This window comes from Bacillus rossius, chromosome 5 (genome assembly GCF_032445375.1).
Source record: "Bacillus rossius redtenbacheri isolate Brsri chromosome 5, Brsri_v3, whole genome shotgun sequence".
NCBI lineage: Eukaryota > Metazoa > Arthropoda > Insecta > Phasmatodea > Bacillidae > Bacillus > Bacillus rossius.
In genome coordinates, this window is record NC_086333.1 from 22,851,041 (window position 1) to 22,876,777 (window position 25,737).

General features: G+C 40.1%; 1 protein-coding gene across 1 annotated transcript in view; it reads right to left on the reverse strand.

The window, feature by feature from the left end:
* Nucleotides 1–1,714: 1,714 nt before the first annotated feature.
* Nucleotides 1,715–25,737, reverse strand: part of LOC134532224 (uncharacterized) — a 34,130-nt gene continuing 10,107 nt past the window's right edge. The window contains exons 3-9 of the mRNA XM_063368645.1: nucleotides 19,826–19,913; nucleotides 19,725–19,774; nucleotides 19,614–19,673; nucleotides 19,485–19,553; nucleotides 19,359–19,433; nucleotides 18,993–19,313; nucleotides 1,715–13,640 (exon numbers count right to left, since the gene is read on the reverse strand). Of these exons, the coding sequence (XP_063224715.1) occupies nucleotides 13,480–13,640; nucleotides 18,993–19,313; nucleotides 19,359–19,433; nucleotides 19,485–19,553; nucleotides 19,614–19,673; nucleotides 19,725–19,774; nucleotides 19,826–19,913 (824 nt within the window). The 3' untranslated portion in view covers nucleotides 1,715–13,479. The remainder of the gene's footprint in view (nucleotides 13,641–18,992; nucleotides 19,314–19,358; nucleotides 19,434–19,484; nucleotides 19,554–19,613; nucleotides 19,674–19,724; nucleotides 19,775–19,825; nucleotides 19,914–25,737) is intronic.

Here is a 25,737-nt window from a genome sequence, read left to right on the forward strand (position 1 = left end):
ATATAGCAAACAGTACTTAAATAACTGCGAAATTTACGTGTTTATACAAACGTCAATTGTAACAGTCAAAAACCACTAAACATTACAAAACACTAACAAAAAATTTAAGTTTTAGGTAATTAAAAATTAATCAATCTTGCAAGCTAAACAAATACGCAGCTAAAAGAAAATATAATTGAATGATTTTGAAAATGATACATAAATATCACTTGCTCAGAAATATTTTATCTACTAATATATCCATTAAAAGTATGATGTAGTGAAGTATTGTTACGATTGTATATTTCCTATTAATTATATTTGGACATATACATATCATAAATTCACTAGAATCATTTTAAATAATGCATGTTATTTCCCTTAACAAAAATAAAAATTAAGCAATTACTCTTTGTCAAAATAAACACATCTGTTCACCTTTGTAGCGATCATGTGCAATATTTATAGCTAAGCAAGATGCGCGCTCGGAGAACAGAGCAGACATCCGCAGAAGTGAGCAATAATTGTTACGTTATAAAATCTTAATTCCGTTTGCCTTTGTGAAGATATGAAATGAAAACCCAAAATAAATTAGGGTTGCTTAACGCATTACACGAAAACCAAATAATAAAAAAAATATATATTCTAGTTAGGAAAACGAATAAAAATAACTAAATTTTTTATTACTTTTCGAGACTGAGCAAAGCAATGTCAATGGAGAAGTTCCTGGGCACACATGGTTGTCCTAATTGGGCTACAGACAATGTAAGCCGTTCGGAGCACACACACCTCTTGAAATGTCTACCTAAAGAGTCCAAGTGATGTTCTAATTTACTGCACCCGCGCACGGTGATGTTCATGGAGAAGTGCCTGGGGGCGTTTGATTGTCATGAATGGGTTTCTGCCAGAGAAGGCTGTTAGTAGCAAATCCGTGACTGGTTGAAATGCTTGAGCGAGTCAGTAAATGGTCACCTTTTTTTAACTCGAGCAAGGTGAGGTCCATGAAGAAGTGCCTGGGGTAGCATGTTTGTCCGGCATGGGTAGCTGCCTTCGTAAGCCATTAGTGGCAAACGCATGAACGGTAATAAGGTTTACCTGAGAAGTCCAGGAGACGGTCTCCTTTATTTCAGCTGAGCACGGTGATGTCCATGGAGAAGTGCCTGGGCGCGTATGATTGTCCTGAGTTGGCTGCGGCCAGAGCAAGCAGTTAGTAGCCGGAAAATGACCTGCTGAAAAGTCTACCTGAACAGTCCAGTAGATGGTCTCCTTTATTGCAGGTGAGCACGGTGATGCTCATTGAGAAGTGCCTGTGAGCTCATGGTTGTCCTGATTGGGCTGCTGCCAGAGCAAGACGTTAGTAGCAAACCCGGGACATGTTGACGTGACTACCTGGGCGGTCCAGTGGCCAGTCTCGTTCCTGCGGCTCAGCACGGTGATGCCCATGGAGGAGTGCCTGGGCGCGCAGGGTGGCTTGGTGTGGACCGCCGCCAGCGCCGCCAGCAGCCACAGCGCGCATGTCCACATCGCGCCGCTAATGGCCGCTTCCTCGTTACCGCTGCTCTATATGGTGCTGCCACTTCCGCCGCTCGCCAGTTGCCGCTGGTATCGTCGGCCGCGAGCCGCTCAGCAATTGTCGACTGCGTCACCTTCTGTTTGCGAGGTCGCGGCTGTCTCACTTATTTCAATATGTTATTACGTTTCTGCAGAAATTATAAATTATATTCTAATAATTACTTATTAATTTTTAAATATTTCATTAATAACTTTTCGTTGATATTTGCTTTTTTACTACCTTTTAAAGTTTCATTAACGAATGTTTTTAATATACACTTGATTCATTTAGGAAAATTATAATTTTTATTAAAAATGTTACGTCCAATAACTAACTATTATTGTGTATTTCGGAAATATACTTACAGTGATTTACTTCTTAACGTCTGGCCTAACCTCCTCCTTCTTTCTAAAAAAGCAAAACATATATTGCTCCAACAAGTGTGATGACTCAGCAGCCATATTTGCTTCCATGTTGTAGTTGCTTTTCGTCTGTTAAACTGCTCTAAAACCATACGTTTTCCCCGCTAGAGCGCACTTGTGTCAATAACCCGATCGTCAGATTTGGCCATATTCTCGGTCATCATGTTTCCCATTATGAAAAACCATTATTATTACTTTAAAAATTCGGAAAAATATATAAAATTTTAAAAATATTAACTAACTAATACATTTATTGAGTTGTTTGATTCACAATTTTTGTTAGATCCTTATAAGGTGCATAAAAGGAAAATAAGCACAAATAATATCAGTTATGTTAATGTAAATCTTTAATACATTGTAAGAATCGTTCATGAGTTAAAAATAAATAAAACCCACACATTTGCAAATATTTTTATTTGCTTACAAATCTACTATACTACAAGTAAAAAAAAAAGTATATATATATATAGTTACTTTAGCGTCTCTCAAATTCCGGATGCACAACCCACAAATCGAAGAAACATTGAAAGCTACACCATTTGACTTAGGATCGTCCCTTTCTTCGTTTGGGATACTTCTCCACCAAATACGTGTCGGGGCACATTGCAGGATGATTTTCTATGTCATAAAAGCCGCCGCAAATAGGTACATGTCCCAAAACTTCGAGATAGAAGATCCTGGGCTCCAATTCGTGAATTTGGGACACAGAAAAAATGTTTGGGACTCCAATTCGCAATAAAATCCAAATTGCTGATACTTTTTTGCTTGTATATAAACACACAAAGTTACTTACATTAGTTTTAAGCTTTAGTAAATTATTCTGCTTCGTTTTGAGAAACACTGTCCTCATCAGGCTATCTATCACCCTTTACATCTTAGGGCTTCATTTTCGTGGTAGTATACACTTTTCAATTGAAATCACTTATTTGGATTAGTAAGATATTAAACCATTTCAAATTACTATTAGCTGTGAATTTTCACGATTTATTTGTTTCTAAATTTCTGTTAAATCAATATGTTGTATTAAAGATGGCTGCGTGACCTCATACTTTTTGGTTTAATATCTGGTTTGGTAGTAGTCAATCTGGTTAGTAATTTTTTTTTAATTTTAGGCGAATTTTATAAGTATATTCGCCGAGAACCAAATTGAAAACCCAGAAATATTTGACGTAGGTTTTTTTTTTATATAATTCAATAATTTTTTTTTCGGAATTTTTTGTATTATTTTGGGAATTATTTATTAATAATTATTTTTAATGGCCTAGTCGAGATCGTACCAAGGATTCCAGAAATTATGGCATATGAGCTTTTTTATACAACATTATTATCAAAGTATTATTACATTTATTTTTATTTGTTTTTAAATATTTTACTGATTTTACGGATTTTCAAAATGGTGGGGAAAAAAGGCGGAAGTGACGTGATCCAATATGGTCCACGAAGCATCGGAAGGTGAACACGCCAAAACATGGCGGATTTTTCACGATTGGCAAGCCACCATCAAGCCACAAACAAAAATCGTAGTTCCATAAGAAATTCATTAGGCCAGTAGGCCCTATTTAACACCACTTTTCTGGTTTCTTTGATAAATATTATGGTATATTTACATTAAGTTCCTTAAATTAATTTTTTTAAAGAACTAAACATATGTTTTGAAAACTTTAGTTGATTCCTTGTAAAAGCATTTACAGGGGGTTCTACAAGCAAACAATATTAATGCAATTTATTAAATAATCAACTCTTAAAGCAGCAATTATTTATTTAACTGACTTGACCTGCTTTTGTTTTAATGTAAGAAAATTTTAAATATATCATAACACATTCACAATTTTTTAAAATTGGTTTTGACTGGAACAAGCGCAAAAAACCAAACGTCTACCAACTGAAGCTGGACTGCTTGGTACGCATTATATTGGGAATATTTAGGTTTTTATAAATGTAAAAGATTGAAATAAATCGTATATTCAATAAACTGTATTATTTTTTCACATATAGAAAAAATTAGCCTATGGTAAATTGTTTTATAACCTGAATGCCTCTTTCTGCAGACTTTTTATATTGGAAGTGATGCCACATGCCTATATATATGAGGACTTCCTACAGTTCGTTAGTAAATAAGTTTAGCATTAACCATGCAAAATTAAGTTACTAGGATAGGATCTCATTAAAGGGATACGATCTCATCAGTAGAATAAGATCGGAAGCAAGATGCGATATGATACAATGTGACCAACAGTCTTTGGCTACAACAGTAATTATATCCAAAAGTTTTTTTCTCCAAACGTTATTGTCTCCAAAAGTATTTGGCTCCAACAGTCTTTAGCTCCAAAATTAAATATATTTAAAAAGCATTAGTTGCAAAAGTTTTTGACTCCAACAAACTTTGGCTCTACAAGTTTTTGGCCACAACAGTTTTGACTCCAAAATTCATTGGTTTAAAAAGTATTTGGCAACAGCAATCTTTGGCTCCATATTTATATTCTTCAAAAATTCTTGGCTCCAATAATTATTTGCTGCAAAAGTCATTAGCTCGAAACGTTATTGGCTCCAACTGTAATCGGCGTCAACAGTCTTTTGCTCAAAAGTCATTTGCTTCAAAAGTATTTGGTTCCATCGTTTTTGGCTCCAAATGTTATTGGATCTAAATTCTTTGCATACTGTAGTCTTTGACTCCAAAAGTCATTTACTTCAAATTTTGGGCTCCAAAAGTCATTGGTTCCAAAAATCACTGTCTCAAAGAGTCATTGGCTCCAACAGTCCTTGCCTCTAACAGTTTTTAGCTCAAAATTGTATTGACTCCAAAAGTAATTGATTGCAAAAGATCGTAACTACCAATAGTAATTGGGTCCAAAAGTCTTTGCCTCGAACAGTAATTAGCTGCAAAAGTCATTGGCTCCAAATGTCTTCGGTTCCAAAAGTATTTGGCTCAAAATGTCTGTGGATACAAAAGTTTTTTGCTCCAAAAGTCATTGGCCCAAAATTGTTTGTTAAAAACAATTTTTGCACTTGCTGTCTTAGGCCTAACTGCTCCAACGACATTTTTCTACAAGGCGACTTGGCTACAAAGTTTGAGTCTACGAGGCCACAGGACTACATCACTACAAGGCACCAAGATTATATGGATAGCAAGATGGTGGATGGAGTCATCTGAAATAGTTCTTGCATTTTGTATTTTGTAATTTATGTAATTCCTTTTTTTTCTGGTTTAATAAGAGAGAATGTACAATATATCTTTCCATGAGTCGGCATACATAATTGTATTGTTTTATTTGTTTTTTCATCATTAGTTTTAGGATTGATTTTCCTTTGTTTACCATAAATGTACTGTTTTTATTAATAGCATACATAATGTACTTTTATTGTATACTTTAACTAACCCATATTACCGTTGCCTTTGTTAATGTGATTTACCCTTTTGGGGTACCTATAGAGTAAAATTTATTTTATGCACCATATTGTTTAATTTTCGAATATTACTATGTTTAATGTTCTCCTGTAATAAGGTGATATCCGCGAAGGCCTTCGTCCGTGCGTAGATGATCGATAGTCCATATGTGGTCTGCTGCATCGATTCATGTGTTGAAAGGTTGCAAGCCCTGGGCCTACCGATACTTGCATCGAGCGGGAGCTTTTTCACGTTAAGGGATTTATATGGTTTGTGGCAAGGAAATATTTTGGTATTGTGTGATCTTAAGGCTGATTCACGCTAACTGATATTATGGGATTGTTTTCTTAAATGTGCGCGTAATGATATTTTCTTTGATATGGTTTTCTGTTTTGCTTTTCATAGGAATACTTCAAAATTGTTAATACTTTTTATCGTGTTTTAAAATACACCATACATTTCCTATTGTTGTATTTATATTTTTTGTTATTATATATTTTTTTATATTTTTGAAGATGAGTTTTTACATTCTGCTTTATCCTTGCACATACTCAGTTCTTCATCGCATCAATTAAAGTATTTTTTCATGATAGAAGTACTGATGATTTGCAGTCATCTATTTCACAATTTCCCTCCTCCTCTACTTTTTATCTACGATTTTTAAATTACTTCCAGCTTCCTTTCTACACACTTAGACTTTGTGAATTTACATGCGTTTATTTGACCATCATTTCATTTTTAAAAATTTAAAATTTTGGTTATTTCCCTCAAAATTCTTTGTTTGAAGACTACCAACTTAACTTACCTCTTGTACATAATATTTTTAACCTCTCCTGACAACTTTGAATATTTTAAGTAGGATTATTTTTCTAAAAGTTACAAGGTTGTGTTTTATGAAGTTGATCACTCTAGCAACCAATTTAGAAATTATAACAACCTCGACTGTGTCGCACTCTGAGAGCCTCCGCTGGGTTTTAATTATGCAGACATGCTCGAAATATCAAAATACATTGGGGGAGAGCCTACCTTTCCCTAGCAGCTATTTTGTAACTAATTTGCGGATGTTTGTATTACAGATGGCATTTCCTGCCATTATTTTAATATTTAAGATTGTGGTTAAAGCGAATGTGACTAACAGAGCTATATGGCTTATACATCAATGTACATTTGCTCCCATGCTTTCAGAAAGCCTACTGTATACAACAATTCTTCCTTGGAACATTTACTCGGGGTTTAAAGTAAGGAATGGCTTTGCCAATGCAGCACTCAATCCGGCAACACCTTGACGCGGGACATGTAATACCCATCAGTACAAGTTTAAAATCGCTAGAATTATTTGGGTTTATGTAGCAATTTTCTTCGTGAAACATTTTTTCCAGTGCATCATAAAATAAAGGACATAAGTTTTAAACAAGATTATTGTTTATCAAGTTCACTCTTTGAGGCCAACGAAAATTTTGAAAAAAAAAAATTGAGCAGGCCTATAGAGACCGGTGCTGTGTCAAATGCCCAGGAATGTCAGTGGTTTGAGGAATTTCAGAAGAAAGAGAGTCGAATGAAGATTAACCATGCAGCGGAAAGCCTTCATCTTCAGAAACACATGAAAATGTCTACAGAATCCAGGATCGTGTAGGTTCAGATCATTGGTTGACATCCTGATTGATCATAAAAGAGTTGTGTTGGGGTTGGGGTTGAGAAAATTCTGTGCAAAATAGGTTACTAACCACCTTTTGCAATAACAAAATAACATCAGGAGGTATAGTTACCTTGACGCTATGGAAATGATTGCAAATTCTATTAATTTTCTGGAATTTCTTGTTACTTGTGAGGAGTCTAGGAGCACGACCAGGAAACCAAGCACCAGAGCATGGAATGGCACACTAAACCTCTTCGAAGCAAAAAGAAGCAAGATTGAGAAAGTCTAATATCAAAGGCATGTGGATTTGCTTTTTCGATAGGCAGGTTATCATCCACACACAGTTTGTGTCTCAAGGTCAAACCATGTTAACGAGTGTTTCTTGAAAAACTTCGAAAAAGGGTCATGCATTTGTGACCAAACATCAAGGACAACTGGGTATTGCACCATGAAAATCAATTTGTAACACATCAATTTCATTAAACAAGTTTATGGCTGTATGTTGCTGTTTATTCGTCTGCTTGTGTCTTTTTTAATTTTATTCTCTTCTCGAGATTGAAAAATAACTTCCAAGGATATCATTTTGGGACACCCTAAAACATTTAAACAGCGGTCACCGATCAACTGAAGGATATTCTAGTATCCGAGTTCCAACACAGCTTCAAGGTTTAGAAGAACCATCTACAGCGCTACGTGACTTTCTATGGGACTTATTTGAGGGATACACTAGATAATTATTGTAATGCTTCAAATAAAAAAATAGAAAAGTAGACCTTTATAACTAATTTACTTATCTCGTATATCGATTGAATAAATAAATTTATTCATTTCGTTACTTGTTCTTAACACGATTAATTTTAGACATGGTATTGCTGAGTACAATCATAGTTCGAAACCAACAACCACTGCACTTAGGATAATATAAAAATTTCAATACATAACACCATTAATCATGTGATTCCTACCAAAGAAACTTAGAATCCTAAGTGTCATCATACACTATGGCTGAAACCAGCAGTTGATACTAACGGGATCTACGAGCGTACATTCTAATCAATATAATGGCGATTACGTCATATTCGGGAGACAACTATCGAAAAGGGAGTGTGTGGACATCTGGTAGGCTGGAATGGTTTCCTCTTATGTTAACGGATAGGTTCCAAGTTAATTATAATTTCTCACTTGTCCGTATACAGGCCAACATAATTTCGTACTCGTACTCAGTCAGTGTACGATAGAACTCACCACAGTATAACATAATCCTATACGAAGATAAAAGTTGTTCTAATAAAAAATTTAAGATAAATTTTTATACAATATTATAAAGGTTAACAAAAAAAACTTATGTATTGGAAAGTGTTCCTTTTAAGAGATTAATAATTGTATTTTTCTTTTAATTTGTTTTATTCCTTTGCAGTCGTGATAGTTCGAACACAAAATTTATAAAAAAAAAAAAAAGGTTTTCGGTATTTTTCTTACAAGTTTTAACATCTTCATACAGATGCGATGTACTGATCATTTAAAGGTTGTTTTAGTAATATTTGTGCTTATCAAATACATTCCCCAGTTCAACCCCTTTAGTCATGTGTCGCTCTTTTACAATCTGAACCGTATATTTAATATCTACATTTTATGTATTTATTTACTAGTAAAAAATTTTTAAAAAATTAATAAAAAATTTGAATTAAAAACAAAAAAATACAAAAACAGATTCCGCTATCTTGTAAACTTCTCATTGTCGTGCAAATTTGGAGTTCTAGTTCAAGCCAGAATTTTTTGTGTTTTTTTTGTTTTTATTTTAAATTTTATTAATTTATTTTTATTTTTTTTCCCTGTAATTCTATGATATCAAAGAAAACTTGTGGTGGTTTTCTCCGTGTGCTTCCGATTATTCCTGTCCATATTATGGTGGTTTTCTCCGTGTGCTCCTGATTATTCTTGACAATATTTTGATGGTTTTCTCTTAGTGCTTTTGATTATTCCTGACTAGACATCTGATGGTTTTCTCCGAGCGCTTCTGGTTACAGATGGGAAATTGATCTCTGCATGAAGGATTTTTTACTTAATGAGACATGCCATTTTATTCAAGGTTTCATTTAATTAGTGAATTTCTGCTACTTAATCAACACTTGCAATAATTTTATAAGGTGGAATAAAAAAAATTATCATTACTCAGTAAAATAATAATAAGCTCTAAGAAATTTGACAAGCACTAACAGGAAGGATGAACTTCCTTCTTCTTGGAGTCTAGCCAAGCCATTCTTCCTTTGCGATCGTTAGTGAGCATTTCGCATCCCGCACAAAAATAAATAAATATTATTTACCTGCAAGCAGCACGTGGCGTCATCTGTTTTTGAAAAGCAGAACTACTTGAAACAAGTACCTTTGCATGAGATAACTTAACTCTCGCTGACGAAATGTTTAAAAAATTCTATTTAAGTAATGGTTTCAATTTAAAACTCATAGATTTGCATCTAACATTAGTCACAGAAGCTACCATGGAACATGGTTTGTTATCTGCAGCAGAATCGGAAGGCAGCCGCTGTAGATACTGTAGCAAGGATTTTGTCATGAGAAGGAATGCTTGTGTTAAAAACCCACTACGCAAAATGTTGAGCTGTAATCGGTATAGCAGGTTGTTAACACGAATTGACAGCTTAAAAAGACATGGTAGAACATGTAAAGCCAAGCCTACTTACGTAATAGAGGACATCGATGACTATACTAGACTAAAGACGAGTGATCTGCATTACGACAATAATTTTCCTTGTCCTAAGCGGGATGGTATAAGCTCACCCGATCGTGACGAAGAACATAAATTGAAGAATGCTGATGGCTTCGGGAACACTGAAACTAATGGAAGTATCAACACTGTGAAAAGTGAGAATAAATTCGAGCCCATATTCAGTAGATCCTCCATACTTTGTAAAAATGATGGACTCCTAAAAAGGAAAGCTGAAGACGGTGAAGACACTTCGACATCATCGATATCGAATTCTTACGGTAATTTGGTTGAAGACGATGCATTCTATGGTGATTGCTACAGTTACTCTGCAACTGGCGACGTGATCGAAAACTGTGCTGAAGCACCTAAAGCAGGCAAGATCGAAGACTGTGATTATGTCCTGAGATAAAAACGATGGAAACGTCGTGTTATATTAAATAAACCTGATCAAGCTTGTGATGATCACTGGCTCTATGATGAAAGTTACCCTGAGGTTGGTGTTAAAACGGAAGACACCAGAGATCATAATATTTATTATTAACGTGAAGGAAGATGGTGGCAAAAGAGATTGATTACACATCATGTAAAGATCCAAACATATTGGTTGACCAGCTAAAACTTCTACATGGTTCGCTTTGTGCAGGAAACTATTCGAGCATTAAAGAAATATCCTTTATACTCAAAGAACTGAAGGAGGTTGGCTACACACAATAATGACTTGTTTTACCTGCATTTGCATAATGTTGAGAAATAAAATAAATAATTTAAATTATAATTTTTTTAAATTTATTTATTGTATTCTAATTTCCAACTAAGCCTGTGTTTCCGCTACTGTATGTGTGTTCATTCCGTTTCCTGTGTGTTCGTTCCGTTACTGTGTGTACTGTCTTCATTTCGTTTCCTGTGTGTACAGTGTGTACATTCCGTTTTCCTGTGTGTACTGTGTGTACTTTCCGTTTTCCTGTGTTCATGGTATATATGTCTGACATTGTTCATGACCCGGTCTGCGGTCCGAAGACGCTTGGTGTATATGGATGGATGGTTTTGTACATGAACATTTTAAAGGTTATTCTAAGTATCAAAATCTAGACTTTCATGTAAGGCATATCGGCACTGTATTTATTTAGTTGGTCAGCTATATTGACTTGAGTTGTTTTTCGTAGAGTGAATGATTAATAAATTCCACGAAAGGTAATGGAAAACAAAATATTAAATATGTATTTAATATTTAGTTACAACTGTCACTGGTCAAGAATCGAACCGAGGACAGATATTCATCGATTCAATATGTAAATTAAAAAGTGATTTATTCGGTGACTTTTGGAATTTTTCCTGAATCTCTAGCTAAATAAATACATGATTTCAATATGGTGCCCAAACTTCAAGATACCGGGAACCTCTGTAATAATAAATGATTACTGCTCTCTAGCGGGTTAGAATAAAACTAGCTTGATGGTAACGCACTCTATAAGGCGAGGATACACCCAAGATGGTGTCCTCCAGCAGACGAAAACTAGATGGTGGCAATGTCCTCTAGCAGGTGGTAGTTCCTGGTAGCATGTACTGAACACAAAATGTCGGATCTATGATGGCCGTCAAATCAAAATCAAATTTCAAGGTCAATGCCAAATTTCAAGGTCACGGCTAAATTTCAAGTTTAATGTCAAATTTCAAGAACAAGGTCAAAGTTCAAGGTCAAAGTCAAATTTCAAGGTCAAGGTCAAAGTTAAATGCTAACAGTCGAGGTCAAAGGTATGGTGATCAGAAAATTATTATAGCATGTCGCCAGCACACTCTAGCAGACGAAAACAAGATGGCGTCCTCCAGCGGACGAATACAAGGTGGCGGACATGACGACATACCAGTTAACGATATATACTTTGGTATTGGTGGTGTAAGGTCAGTCTAGGTAGCTTTCATGGAGGAAGGATCGGCCCATTACTCTCGCCGGAAATCAAACCGAGGACGGGAATCTATCTAATCAAGCAGTATTCTAACAAGTTAGTTTTTTAATGTATTTTGAACTTTTTTCATTAAAAACTGATCATAAATAGAGATTTAAAAGATAACGTCCATAACGATAATTTATACAGTGGTGACCTAATTCAGAATGTCGAGTGTGATGTAAGATGTTTTTATTACTTTTTATTGAGATTTTTTAAATCTATTAATAAATTACTAGTTTACTCTCTTCGGGAATCGAACCAAGCACCGAAATCGTTTAAATAACTAAACATTTGAAGTAGGGGATTTTTAAAATAATTTTTGGAATTTTTTTCCGGAATTTCTAGCATTGAAATTACGGATTTTCAAGATAGCGGCCGTTACGAAACATGCAACATTATAAGGATAAAATATTGCAGTCGTAACATAAAGTGTAACGACTGCATCGTTCTCAACCAAGATGGCGGGCGTAACGAAACATGCAACATTTATATAATCCAAGATGGTGACCGTAATGATAATTGCAACATTGATTTCTAAGTAATATTTTATTAAATTTTTATTATTAAATTCGATTAATTAATTTTTTGAATGATTTTTAAATTTTTTTCTGTTTTTCTAACATACAAATTACGGATTTTCAAAATGGCGTTCATGACATCATACTAGGTGACCATATATTCTTTAACATAAGGGGTGGGGGTCAGTCTGCCAGCAGCCACCATGGAGGAAGGAGCCTATCGCCATATTTTTTTGCACTTGTTGGGTTCGAACCGAGGACATTTTATTGTAAGTCTTATATATATTTATTATTTAAATTTTATTAATATAATTTTTTTTATAAATTTTAAATTTTTTTCATTAAAATCGGATAATAAATAAAGATTTTTAAGATTGCGGGCGTAACGGAAATTGCAACGGTGACGTCATAATCCTAAAAGAGGATTATCGGAGGCTGTAGACAAGGTTGATTAAGCCTCTTTTAGGGATTTGTGTTCTTTCTAAGGCAAAAGTATTTTCAGGTTATTCGAAATCCTAATTTTCGAATTTTTGTGAAATAAAACGAGAAATGTTTCTTCAAAACAGGAATTTTTGAGTCATTTTGAGTCATTTTTTAAAATTATGAGGAATTTTTAATTCCAAAATGGCCGCCATGACGTCACATTCAGAGATGTGGCTCATCACCATAGTAACCACACCCTGGACCCTGTGCCCGGACCGGCCAACCTATACTACTGAAATAGAAAAACTTTATTGTTTGTCCCATTTATTTCAGTCCTCCATCTAGAAATCCAGACACGCTAAAACACATTTTTGTTTCATTCCTTACATGTTGAACTAACATTTTACAAAATGAATACGACTCGTGCAAAAAACCAACATGTATTACGAGTTGAAGCAAAACTCAGCCAGAACGTTGAGTCGCTGACTACTGTGAGGCGCGGCCGAAGCGGGCTACTATGAGGCGCGGCCGCAGCGGGCTACTGAGAGGTGCGGCCGCAGCGGGCTACGGGCTACTGTGAGGCGCGGCCGCAGCGGGCTACTGAGAGATGCGGCCGCAGCGGGCTACTGTGAGGCGCGGCCGCAGCGGGCTACTGAGAGGTGCGGCCGCAGCGGGCTACTGAGAGGTGCGGCCGCAGCGGGCTACGGGCTACTGTGAGGCGCGGCCGCAGCGGGCTACTGAGAGGTGCGGCCGCAGCGGGCTACTGTGAGGCGCGGCCGCAGCGGGCTACTGAGAGGTGCGGCCGCAGCGGGCTACTGAGAGGTGCGGCCGCAGCGGGCTACTGAGAGGTGCGGCCGCAGCGGGCTACTGTGAGGCGCGGCCGCAGCGGGATACTAGGGCGACTCCCGCTCGCAGACGAAAGGCAGCTCGTAGTAGCACGGCACGTCCCTGATCCTCCCCAGCACGTGGAACGTGACGCAGTCTTCCCCGGGGCTGGCGTCGTCTGGCTCGTTCGGGAACCACACCATCTCGTTCCACGGCTCGAAAACTTCTCCTGTCAAAAAGAAATACCACCATATAATTAATATTAAAATAATAATAACACGTATTTCATCGTAACACATTCAACAACACAAAATAAATTCCTGAAATTTTAATGTTTGCGTACACTCCTCTAAATAATAGTATTCATTTTATATAGGCAAAACTTATTGAAGTTAAATTAAACATAATACAGTTTTTCACGTAGGATTTAATCGATGGTTTTGGCAATTTTATAATTGATTTCTAACTACTAGTAAAACTAAATACCTCTTATAAAAAGGAACATTTAAATTACTTTGAATCAAAAATATGCTATCGGTACTAAAGGTTTTAAACACAGAAATCGCGGTAGGAACTCCAATTGTTGTAAATTATGTATATACTTTTTTATAACTTCTTTGCCAATTTCTTTTTTTACACGCTTTATATTAGCTTCACCTGTATGTTTGTATGTTTGTAACCGACTCCTTTGGGTGCGATTTTGACCCACTTTAAACGGCCAGATTTCATTAAAACTTTGTAGATTTATCGAGGACCGATGACAATACAATAATTTTATTACTTTAACCCGAAAAGTTAAAAACAAAAGCGGGGGGCATTGGGACAACAAACCCTACTTTTTGCTATGGGCAATAACCATGCATTTTGTATGTCCATGAGTCCGGGGCATGGTGGTAAATTTTTCCCAAGTCGACTGCCCCTTCAATTGTGTTTGTGTGTGTGTGCGCGCGCGGGGAAGGGGGGGAGGAGGTTCGAAACCCCGAAATTTAAAAAATTTAAAAAATTTATTTTCTTTCGAACTCTTCCGAGCAATTTGTGGTCCTCAAACTCTAAACACTCCCCCCACCCCCCCACCAGGGGAAAGGTTATTTGCCCCCGAGTTTTCGAAATTTGGGACAGTGAAAGTACTTAATTTTGACGTGCATCCAGGGCCTTCGCGCACCATAAGACATTTCGGGGGGGGAGGGGGGTGGCAATGGCCCTTGTATGTTAGTAGGCTATGTAACGGAATATTTGAACATGTTTTTGACCCCCTTCAAAACGTCGGATTAACTCGAAATTTGGCATACTTATCAAGGACTGATGACAATTCAATATTTTAAACAGTTAGACCCGATATCCTTACTAGGATGATCAGGATTAGCGATATTTTGTTTTCCTAAACTGGTAGTGTCTTTGCGCCAAGACCAAGAAGGGAAACTACCAGGCACGCCGATCACCTATTTCTCAGATAAGTTACCGACTTTGAATAAGATGAAAATTTCGGAGAGGGAACCTGAGAACCGGCTATCTCATCCAAGGGAGGCAGCAGGCGCCCAAATTTCTCATTTCTCGAATAAGTTGCCAACTTAGAATAAACATCAATGACTTCCCGATTTTATTGAAAATCATTGTTATTTTTATTAGGATATTGAAAATATTGTGTATTATAGTTCTTCAACACGCAATATCAAATATATATTTTAAAATCAGCCAATATCTAGTAAACTCACTATAATGGTAAATTTATGTAATAAAAAAATCCAACTAAAAAAATAAAAATAAATAATAGTTTAAAAAACTAAAAACACGCTTTTATAGAAAATCCAACTAAAAAATAGAAAATAAATTTTAATAAATATAAATTAATAAAAGGTTAAACAAGAAAAATAATATTTTATCATAAAAAAACCGTGGGGTGCTTTTTAAGATATTGTCAAAATGATAATCCGTCTACTCATGAATGTCAATAAAATATTTTTAACTATTGAACACCATGCACCCCACGTTTTTTCTATAGTAAAATTATTTTTCTTATTTACACTATTATTAATTTATATTTATTAAAATTTATTTTCTATTTTTAGTTGGATTTTCTATAAAAGCATGTTTTTAGTTTTTTAAACTATTATTTATTTTAAATTAATTTGTAATTGTTAAAAAATTTACATTAAAAATAAATTGATACAAATGTTTTATTATTTTAGAGGCGAAAATAACAAAAATGTAAATGCCAATTTTGTTTTGAGATAATATTTAACGTCATCAATTTTAGTTACATAAGATTTTATTGTAAATAAAGATGACATAAAAAACTTTCTTTTTTAATCATTTTATGATTACAGTTTTATTTCTAATTAAAATTATTTCATGTGTATTCTAAATGTAATTAAGAGATTTTGAGTTATTATTTTTCATATCATTGTATTAAAATAATTAATTAAATCGACCCAAGAAAAAATAAACTCTTCTCTTTGTTCACATTTAATTAGAATGTAATAAATAACAATTTTTTATTAAATATATGAATATTTAAATTCTTTCGAGGAATCGTTATTACACCAAGACTCAAAAATTCATAGCTAATAATGTTATTTTTAATTTCCGAGTAGTTAAATTATAAGGAAAATTTATATTGAAATTAAAAATATGTAACATATTAACCAAGACGGAAATTTAATCGTCTCAATTGTATATATACCGCAATATATAGCAAAATATTAATTTTTCATCTTATTAATAAACAAATAAAACCATGGGTAAAAATTTAAACGAATAATTTTTATGTTTGCAACTAACAAAACTTTCTTAATTTTTCTCGCTAGAAGATAACAATTAAGAAAAAATTATTTACTTAAAATACATAGGCATGAATTTAGTTACTAATATCGAAAGATGATTAAGTCACATTTATCCCAGAAAACACTTGATTACTGTTTAATGTTTTTGTAGTTGTTAAAAATATTAAATACAAGCTCTTTCTGGTGCAATGTTTTTCTTATGGGACTATAGGTTTTGGCTGTGTTTTGTGGTGGCTTGCCAATCGTGAGGATTCGGCCATGTACGGGCGTGTTTGCTCCTCGATGCCTATGATCAGTAGTTCGTTGACCATCTCAGTAACATTTCGTCTTCAGCATTCATATTACTGGCCGATGGTACGCCTGCGAGGCGTACTAACGTCGTCAGACGCTATTTTTTATACTTTCTTACGGTAATGGTTACTTATACTGTAAAAATCGCTTTCTGTTAATCCTTATTATGGATAGGTACTTAAAATTGTTTAATAAGTCAAATTATATCGTAGATGGGAGGCTAGAACCCACCACTTGCAGTTTAATAGTGCAGCACATTTGCCGCACGGCTACAAAACCAACCTTGAACAAAGAGTTCTTCTTGACAACTCGAACTTCTGGGTTAGAAAATATGCTTCTTTGACCTCACGGCCATTGAGACATTTACCAAACCACGAATTAAAAAAGATATTAAAATCTTGTATTTTGAATTGTTACTATTTTTTTTAATATAAAGGAATAATAGCATTACCTGTGAGAGGATGTTGCCACCAATTTTTTTCAATACTTGCTACCGAGAGCACTAGTGAATACATCATCTGCTAAAGGCTGCTGAGGCCATCTTGTTTTCAATACTCGACAAAATGAGCGCTAGTACATACAAATTTTACCAGAGTGCGCAACCACCATACCTATTAGAGTGTAGTAGTACGAATAAAAAAATATTTTACAAATAAAAAAAATATTACATAAAATATATAATTATAAAAAAATGCTTGCATTTCTATATTTCTGCAGTCATTTAGAAAGTGAAGATAGTCCTTTGCATGCCTTAATTTGTGTTTTTAGGCCAGTTCTACATTACTTACAGTCGATTAATAAGTCATATCCAATCAGTGGTCATGCATAGCCCATTTTTGGCCACGCATGTCCAGTTGTTGCCCAGTCATGTATATTCAGTAGTCAGGTAAGTAATCCGTAGCCAGAAAAATTCATTTTTGACGAGAAAAGTCCAGTCAGTGGCCAGGCATGTCCAGTCAGCGACTCGGCACATCCAGTTGGTGATTAGGCTAACACTACCAGTTGGTGACCAATCGCAACCAGTTGTTGGCCAGGTCATTCAGATGTTGGCTGGACACCTCCAGTCAGTGGTCAGGCATATCCAGTCCGTAACCAATCATGTCTTGATGTAAGCCATTAATGTCAAGTTGGTGGCATTGCACATTAGTCGGTACAAGGCACCCACGTCCAATTGGTTGGTCAGGCTAACACACCCCGTGGTTAGGCACGTAAATTAAGTGGCCAAGAACGTACGTCCAAATGGTGGCAAGGTGCATCCAGTTGATAGCCAGATACATTCATTATGTGGCCAGACACATTACATAGTTGGGAGAGACAATCTAGCAGGTTGGCCAGGCACAATTGGAAGGTTGGTCAGGCATGTACATTTGGTGATCAGCATATATATTCAGAACCAAAGCGGCCTCTTCCTCGATACTAGACGGACATTTTAAGAAGGTCATGTACAATATGAGGCATGTACGTCAAGCAATCTCGATGCAAGAGGCTTTCTTCGTCGATTTACGATAACTGTTATTCCTTCCAGACAAGTCATTTTCAGTGTTAGGCGTATAGACCAAGCTTATCCCACTCGCAAGACCTTCTTCATCGAAACTTAATACATATTTCAAACAATTATGTCCTATTTCAAGCAGATAAGAAAAAAATATATTTGAACTGTTAGACCTACAATATGGATACAATAATCTGACAGCCTGGTAATAAATAAATACTACTGCACTCTAGTGTGTATGGTGGCAGCGCACTCTGGCAGACTTTGTGTGTATTAGCACACTTGTATCGAGTATTGAAAACAAGATGAGTTCAATAAAGTTTAAATAAGAGAAAGTGTAACCCTCTATCGTAGTAAAATAAAATTTCCCGTGACGACTACTCCACAATAAGTACTTTCCCGAGGCTTGTAGCGGTGTCAGAAACACATACCGTCAGTAAATCTATCCCTCAGCCAATCAGAACAGATACATTGCCTATCTTGCAGTAAAAGATAGGTTTCGTAAATTATTTTAAAGGAAAATATACAGTCATATTTATAACATTAAAAAATTTAACTAAAGCACTGGCATTAATTATCTTTTCAAATGTATAATTTCAACATGATTGGAAAACGATGTTTATCCCCTTCGAGAGCCAAGGTGATCAGTTTAGAGGACATTTTTTTTTTTGGCTATATAGAAATAATATCAATAATATAAATTTTGTTTTCCTCGCTACTGTTTAAGTAAACGGTGGCTTATTATTATTTCGTTTTCATTACTACAACTAAACGACTGCGAAATATTGTAAAAAAGGGTTAAAAGGAATACGAATATATATATATATATATATATATATCTTACATTGCCTGTAGACCAATTTAGTTAAATTTTTTAGTGAAAGCAATCTTTTTTTCTTTTTTTTTTAGGCCTAAATATACTCCCCCTTCATCACTTAAGTAATAACCTGCATACAGATGGGCGAGGCATGGAGACAGACACAAGAGGAAGCTAGCTGGGTAGGGCGGTAGCACGCACCTGAGCTGGTCTCGAACACGCCCTCGCGCCGCACGTCGTTCATGCCCACGAGCACCTGGCCACGCAGCACCGAGGACTGCAGCACGTCGGGCCGCGCCAGCAGCACTTGGCGCAGCGCCGCGACCTTGAGGCGCGTGTCCACCACGGCGAGGCGACCGCCCTCCCTCCAGCACACCTCCTGGGCGTACTTCCAGTCCAGCGGCCGGCGGTGCAGCTTCAGCCAGGCGCCCTCAACCAGCTGGTAGCCCGAGCCAGGGTCGCACTCGCGCGCCAGGAGGTCCTCGTCCGCCTCGTCCAGCGTGCTGGTCCACGCCTCCCCATCTGCGCTCACCACAACACCGCTCCATGCTCACACCTGCTGGTAGCCCGAGCCAGGGTCGCACTCGCGCGCCAGGAGGTCCTCGTCCGCCTCGTCCAGCGTGCTGGTCCACGCCTCCTCATCTGCGCTCACCACAACACCGCTCTATGCTCACACCCGCTGGGAGCCCGAGCCAGGGTCGCACTCCCGCGCCAGGAGGTCCTCGTCCGCCTCGTCCAGCGTGCTGGTCCACGCCTCCTCATCTGCGCTCACCACAACACCGCTCTATGCTCACACCCGCTGGGAGCCCGAGCTAGGGTCGCACTCCCGCGCCAGGAGGTCCTCGTCCGCCTCGTCCAGCGTGCTGGTCCACGCCTCCCCATCTGCGCTCACCACAACACCGCTCCATGCTCACACCCGCTGGGAGCACGAGCCAGGATCGCACTCGCGCGCCAGGAGGTCCTCGTCCGCCTCGTCCAGCGTGCTGGTCCACGCCTCCACATCTGCGCTCACCACAACACCGCTCCATGCTCACACCTGCTGGTAGCCCGAGCCAGGGTCGCACTCGCGCGCCAGGAGGTCCTCGTCCGCCTCGTCCAGCGTGCTGGTCCACGCCTCCCCATCTGCGCTCACCACAACACCGCTCCATGCTCACACCCGCTGGGAGCACGAGCCAGGATCGCACTCGCGCGCCAGGAGGTCCTCGTCCGCCTCGTCCAGCGTGCTGGTCCACGCCTCCACATCTGCGCTCACCACAACACCGCTCCATGCTCACACCTGCTGGTAGCCCGAGCCAGGGTCGCACTCGCGCGCCAGGAGGTCCTCGTCCGCCTCGTCCAGCGTGCTGGTCCACGCCTCCACATCTGCGCTCACCACAACACCGCTCCATGCTCACACCTGCTGGTAGCCCGAGCCAGGGTCGCACTCGCGCGCCAGGAGGTCCTCGTCCGCCTCGTCCAGCGTGCTGGTCCACGCCTCCACATCTGCGCTCACCACAACACCGCTCCATGCTCACACCCGCTGGGAGCACGAGCCAGGATCGCACTCGCGCGCCAGGAGGTCCTCGTCCGCCTCGTCCAGCGTGCTGGTCCACGCCTCCACATCTGCGCTCACCACAACACCGCTCCATGCTCACACCTGCTGGTAGCCCGAGCCAGGGTCGCACTCGCGCGCCAGGAGGTCCTCGTCCGCCTCGTCCAGCGTGCTGGTCCACGCCTCCACATCTGCGCTCACCACAACACCGCTCCATGCTCACACCCGCTGGGAGCACGAGCCAGGATCGCACTCGCGCGCCAGGAGGTCCTCGTCCGCCTCGTCCAGCGTGCTGGTCCACGCCTCCACATCTGCGCTCACCACAACACCGCTCCATGCTCACACCTGCTGGTAGCCCGAGCCAGGGTCGCACTCGCGCGCCAGGAGGTCCTCGTCCGCCTCGTCCAGCGTGCTGGTCCACGCCTCCACATCTGCGCTCACCACAACACCGCTCCATGCTCACACCTGCTGGTAGCCCGAGCCAGGGTCGCACTCGCGCGCCAGGAGGTCCTCGTCCGCCTCGTCCAGCGTGCTGGTCCACGCCTCCACATCTGCGCTCACCACAACACCGCTCCATGCTCACACCTGCTGGTAGCCCGAGCCAGGGTCGCACTCGCGCGCCAGGAGGTCCTCGTCCGCCTCGTCCAGCGTGCTGGTCCACGCCTCCACATCTGCGCTCACCACAACACCGCTCCATGCTCACACCCGCTGGGAGCACGAGCCAGGATCGCACTCGCGCGCCAGGAGGTCCTCGTCCGCCTCGTCCAGCGTGCTGGTCCACGCCTCCACATCTGCGCTCACCACAACACCACTCCATGCTCACACCTGCTGGTAGCCCGAGCCAGGGTCGCACTCGCGCGCCAGGAGGTCCTCGTCCGCCTCGTCCAGCGTGCTGGTCCACGCCTCCACATCTGCGCTCACCACAACACCGCTCCATGCTCACACCCGCTGGGAGCCCGAGCCAGGGTCGCACTCGCGCGCCAGGAGGTCCTCGTCCGCCTCGTCCAGCGTGCTGGTCCACGCCTCCACATCTGCGCTCACCACAACACCGCTCCATGCTCACACCCGCTGGGAGCACGAGCCAGGATCGCACTCGCGCGCCAGGAGGTCCTCGTCCGCCTCGTCCAGCGTGCTGGTCCACGCCTCCACATCTGCGCTCACCACAACACCGCTCCATGCTCACACCTGCTGGTAGCCCGAGCCAGGGTCGCACTCGCGCGCCAGGAGGTCCTCGTCCGCCTCGTCCAGCGTGCTGGTCCACGCCTCCACATCTGCGCTCACCACAACACCGCTCCATGCTCACACCTGCTGGTAGCCCGAGCCAGGGTCGCACTCGCGCGCCAGGAGGTCCTCGTCCGCCTCGTCCAGCGTGCTGGTCCACGCCTCCACATCTGCGCTCACCACAACACCGCTCCATGCTCACACCCGCTGGGAGCACGAGCCAGGGTCGCACTCGCGCGCCAGGAGGTCCTCGTCCGCCTCGTCCAGCGTGCTGGTCCACGCCTCCACATCTGCGCTCACCACAACACCGCTCCATGCTCACACCTGCTGGTAGCCCGAGCCAGGGTCGCACTCGCGCGCCAGGAGGTCCTCGTCCGCCTCGTCCAGCGTGCTGGTCCACGCCTCCACATCTGCGCTCACCACAACACCGCTCCATGCTCACGCCCGCTGGGAGCCCGAGCCAGGGTCGCACTCGCGCGCTAGGAGGTCCTCGTCCGCCTCGTCCAGCGTGCTGGTCCACTCCTCCACATCTACACTCACCAAAACACCGCTCTATGCTTACACCTGTTAAATTACACGCAAAACTTTCGTTTTTAATAAATGAACATAACTCACTGCAAAATAACAAATCATTCTTTCCGTACACCAGGATTCGTAATCTTATTTTGAATTACATTTATATATACAATTTTGGAAATTAAATATGTATTTTTAATAAATTTAACTATAAAAGAAGAATATTTATGTGACAAATAAGACAAACAACATGTAAAAATAACATAATTATTGAAAATTCTAATATTATTATTACCAATCTGTCTGAAATGAAATAAATATTTATCGTAACATTATTCTTATAGTCACACTTTTTATTTTATTTGAAAGGAAAATTTGTTTGAATGTAGAAAATGGATATATATATAGCTGTTATTTAAAAAAGTAGTTAAGCTATCCATCTCAATAATCACTCAAAAAAATTAATTACTAAATATTCTATAAACATTCGGTAACTAAATACTTATTTTCGAAAAAGGTTAGTTAAGTTTCTTTATATACTGGAAATGTTTCAGTTTTCATAAAAGTATCTATATAAAATAGCGCAAAATTATTTTGCCTGTCAGTCACGTTTAGGCCTGGAGAAATTAAATTTGTTACATACTCTTACTTTTAAATGTGGGTGTAAAAGGGTCCTAAAAGATAGCCAAATTATATTTTATAACAGTATTATTAATTAATATTTTTACATAACTAATTAAAATTGGACTTTAAATTGTCCGATCACCAATCAGTGGCACTTAAATATATTTATTTGCAGGTCTCTCAATGTCTGTCAAGTTCCACAGTTCGCACTAATAACTGGATCTAGGCTCAAAACAGGTTCACCCCTTACCTTGCGCCTGTCCACACACACATTAACGAAACACTAGGTCGCATTCTCGCGATCCCATCGCTCTTCGCCGATGTCGAACTTCCCTTCACTCGCGGAAGTCTCTAAACTCTCGGAACTCGCTCGGAACTCCGTGGAGACTGGTGTCGCTGCTTAAGTATATGTGGCACCCTTCTCGAACCGACGAGAGCGGCCGTGTTGAGTCGTGACAACATGGGCCAACCCGACTTTCCAAACATCGATAAAGCTGTATTTATTTGCTCTTCTCGGCGCGACGGCCTCTATAAGCCCGGAATTCCCCGGCCGTTAAAGGTGTTACTAGCTCTAGACAAGACTATGCCCAGGGTTTCATGGTTGTCAGGGGTGGAGAGGGTAGCGACGAAACTTATAATCTGGCCAGGCATGTGTGGCATGACTTACTTCAGTGGACGATCCATGACTCGGCGTGTGACGTCCATGCAGGGCCGCCAACCAACATGGAACCTGGCGCGTGCCACGGTCCTGTCTGTGTTCGTAATACTTCCCCATCCATAAGCATGTTCGTCCCTAACAGGTTACGCATCCCTTCCGGCATACTAACTCAATCGGTCCAAATGTACCACCGTAATTCGTCGCCTCTTTCCTCTCTGGATGTGGTAGAACACATCATTTAGCTGCTTCAAGACTTCAAACGGGTCTTCTCACACTGCTTGAAGCTTAGGGCACCTTCCCTTCCTACGTTGTGGGTTATAGCCACTCCTTAACAAACTGGATCTTCTTAAAATCTGTCCGCACTCCTTCCTGCGATATAATATGTTTTAGGAATATTACCTCAAAATGGAACAATAATCACTTCTTAAGACTCAAATTAAGTTTCACAGCCTGTCGAATAAATCTTGCAGATTTCGCAAATCTTCCTTCTATGTATTTCCCATCACGATAATAATGTCCAGGTATAGTATGCATGTTTTTCATTTCATGTCATGCAGGGAAAGTTCCATCAACCTCTCAAAAGATGCAAGAGCATTACATAACCCTAATGGTAACACAGTGAACTGTAACAGATCACTCCCTGTTGTTAAATCAGTCTTTTCTTTTTTTTCTTGAGATTCTGCTCCACTTGCCAGTAACCACTCTTCAGGCCAGTGTAGAAAACCATCTGGTGCCAGAGAGTGTATCAAGTGTGTCATAAATATACGTGGAAGGGGGTAGTTATCCCTTTTGGTGATGTCATTCAGCTTCCAGTAGTGTACACAGATCCTCAATTGGCCATTCTTCTTTGCCACTAACAGGACTGGGTAAACCCAAGGGCTGGCTGGTGGTTCTATTACAACACCCTCCATAATACCCGTGAATAACTTCTCTGCTTCTTCCTGTTTTTCTAGAGGCAGGCGCTGTATTGCTTGTCGGATTAGCTTTGTATCACCTGTGTAGATACGATGGTACACCAGGCTTGCTTTCATAAGGTCAGTATCCGGTTAGGAAAATACATGCTGTTTACTTCTTCCGTTAGATTATATCGGCATCGCCTCAGTTAAATGTTTGGATTTGTGTTCATTCGTTGGCATGTCTAATAGGCGATAAATACTCGCACTCACCTACACAGTAGACTGGTTCACAGCTAGCTTTTAGGTCTACCTGTTTCGGAACCCTTGTTCGCGAATCGAGGTTGGCCACCCTGACTGGCACAACCTCGCCGAACCTTGCAATGCTTCGATCGAACAGGATCATTTTCAATCCTAATCTCATATCTGGCTCAGTCAGGTTGCTTATGTTGCCTCTAAAGCCTCCCATAATCGTAGCTGCTATTAACATGCTCATAGTTTGCTGGAATTCAATCAGATTCATTAACTTTCACTTGCATTACAGGGTCTTCTAAGTTGTCGGGGGTAAACAAGGCCACCTTTTCATTTCCAATTTGCAGTATGTGCCCTTCCATGTCAATAACGAATCTGTATCGATTCATGATGTCTATTCCTAGAATTACCTCATCGGTGATATGAGAAACAAAGAAGGTCTGAAATAATGTCAAAGTTTCTTATATTTTCCTCCAAATCCAATTGTAAATGCTTAGGTGAAGTGTTTCTCTTCCTTCTGCGATGTCTTCCTGCATGCCGGACAGTCCCACTGAATGTGTCCCGGTTCACTGCAAAAAAAAAGACTCGGGCATTCTCCTGCTTTTCTGATCTGGTTACCTGAAGTGTAATTCAGCAGCTTCTTCAATGCCCTGAGATTATCTACTTCATTAGTGGTGTATCTGGCATTTGCTCTATTGTGGAGCTCCAGTACAGCTCTCCTTGTCGTAATGGTTGTGTTTCTTGAGGCATTTCATGCTGCCTCGATTTCCAAGGCATGGACTAAGGCCTCGCGTTTCCTTTTGTGCGAGGCCAAACGAAGAGTTTGATTCACCTCCATATCTCTGAGTCTGTCTATAAAAGACTACTGTCTAGCTGTTGGCGGAACTCTGTTAGTGCTTCTGTGTAGGCAAGTTGCACGAATTGCTCGATGTTGGCTTCATATTCTTGGAGTGTTACTGAAGATTTCTTTTGATGTATCTTCAGGGCTGTACTATACACCTCGCTCATGTGTCGGTCGCAATACCTCAGCTGAAGGGTCTCTACTAATACCCCATATTCTTTCTGCTCTGTAACTAGTATGGTCTGCAGCAGCTCTAGTGGAGATACTCGAAGGGTCAAAAAAATGCTGTACCATTTTCTTCATTGTCCCAACCATTCACTTCAGCAGCTGCCTTTAACAGTTGCCTGTTTGCCATCAAATGTAGGTGGCTTGAATTTTAGGTGACCAATCGTTCCTTCCACTTTCACGTC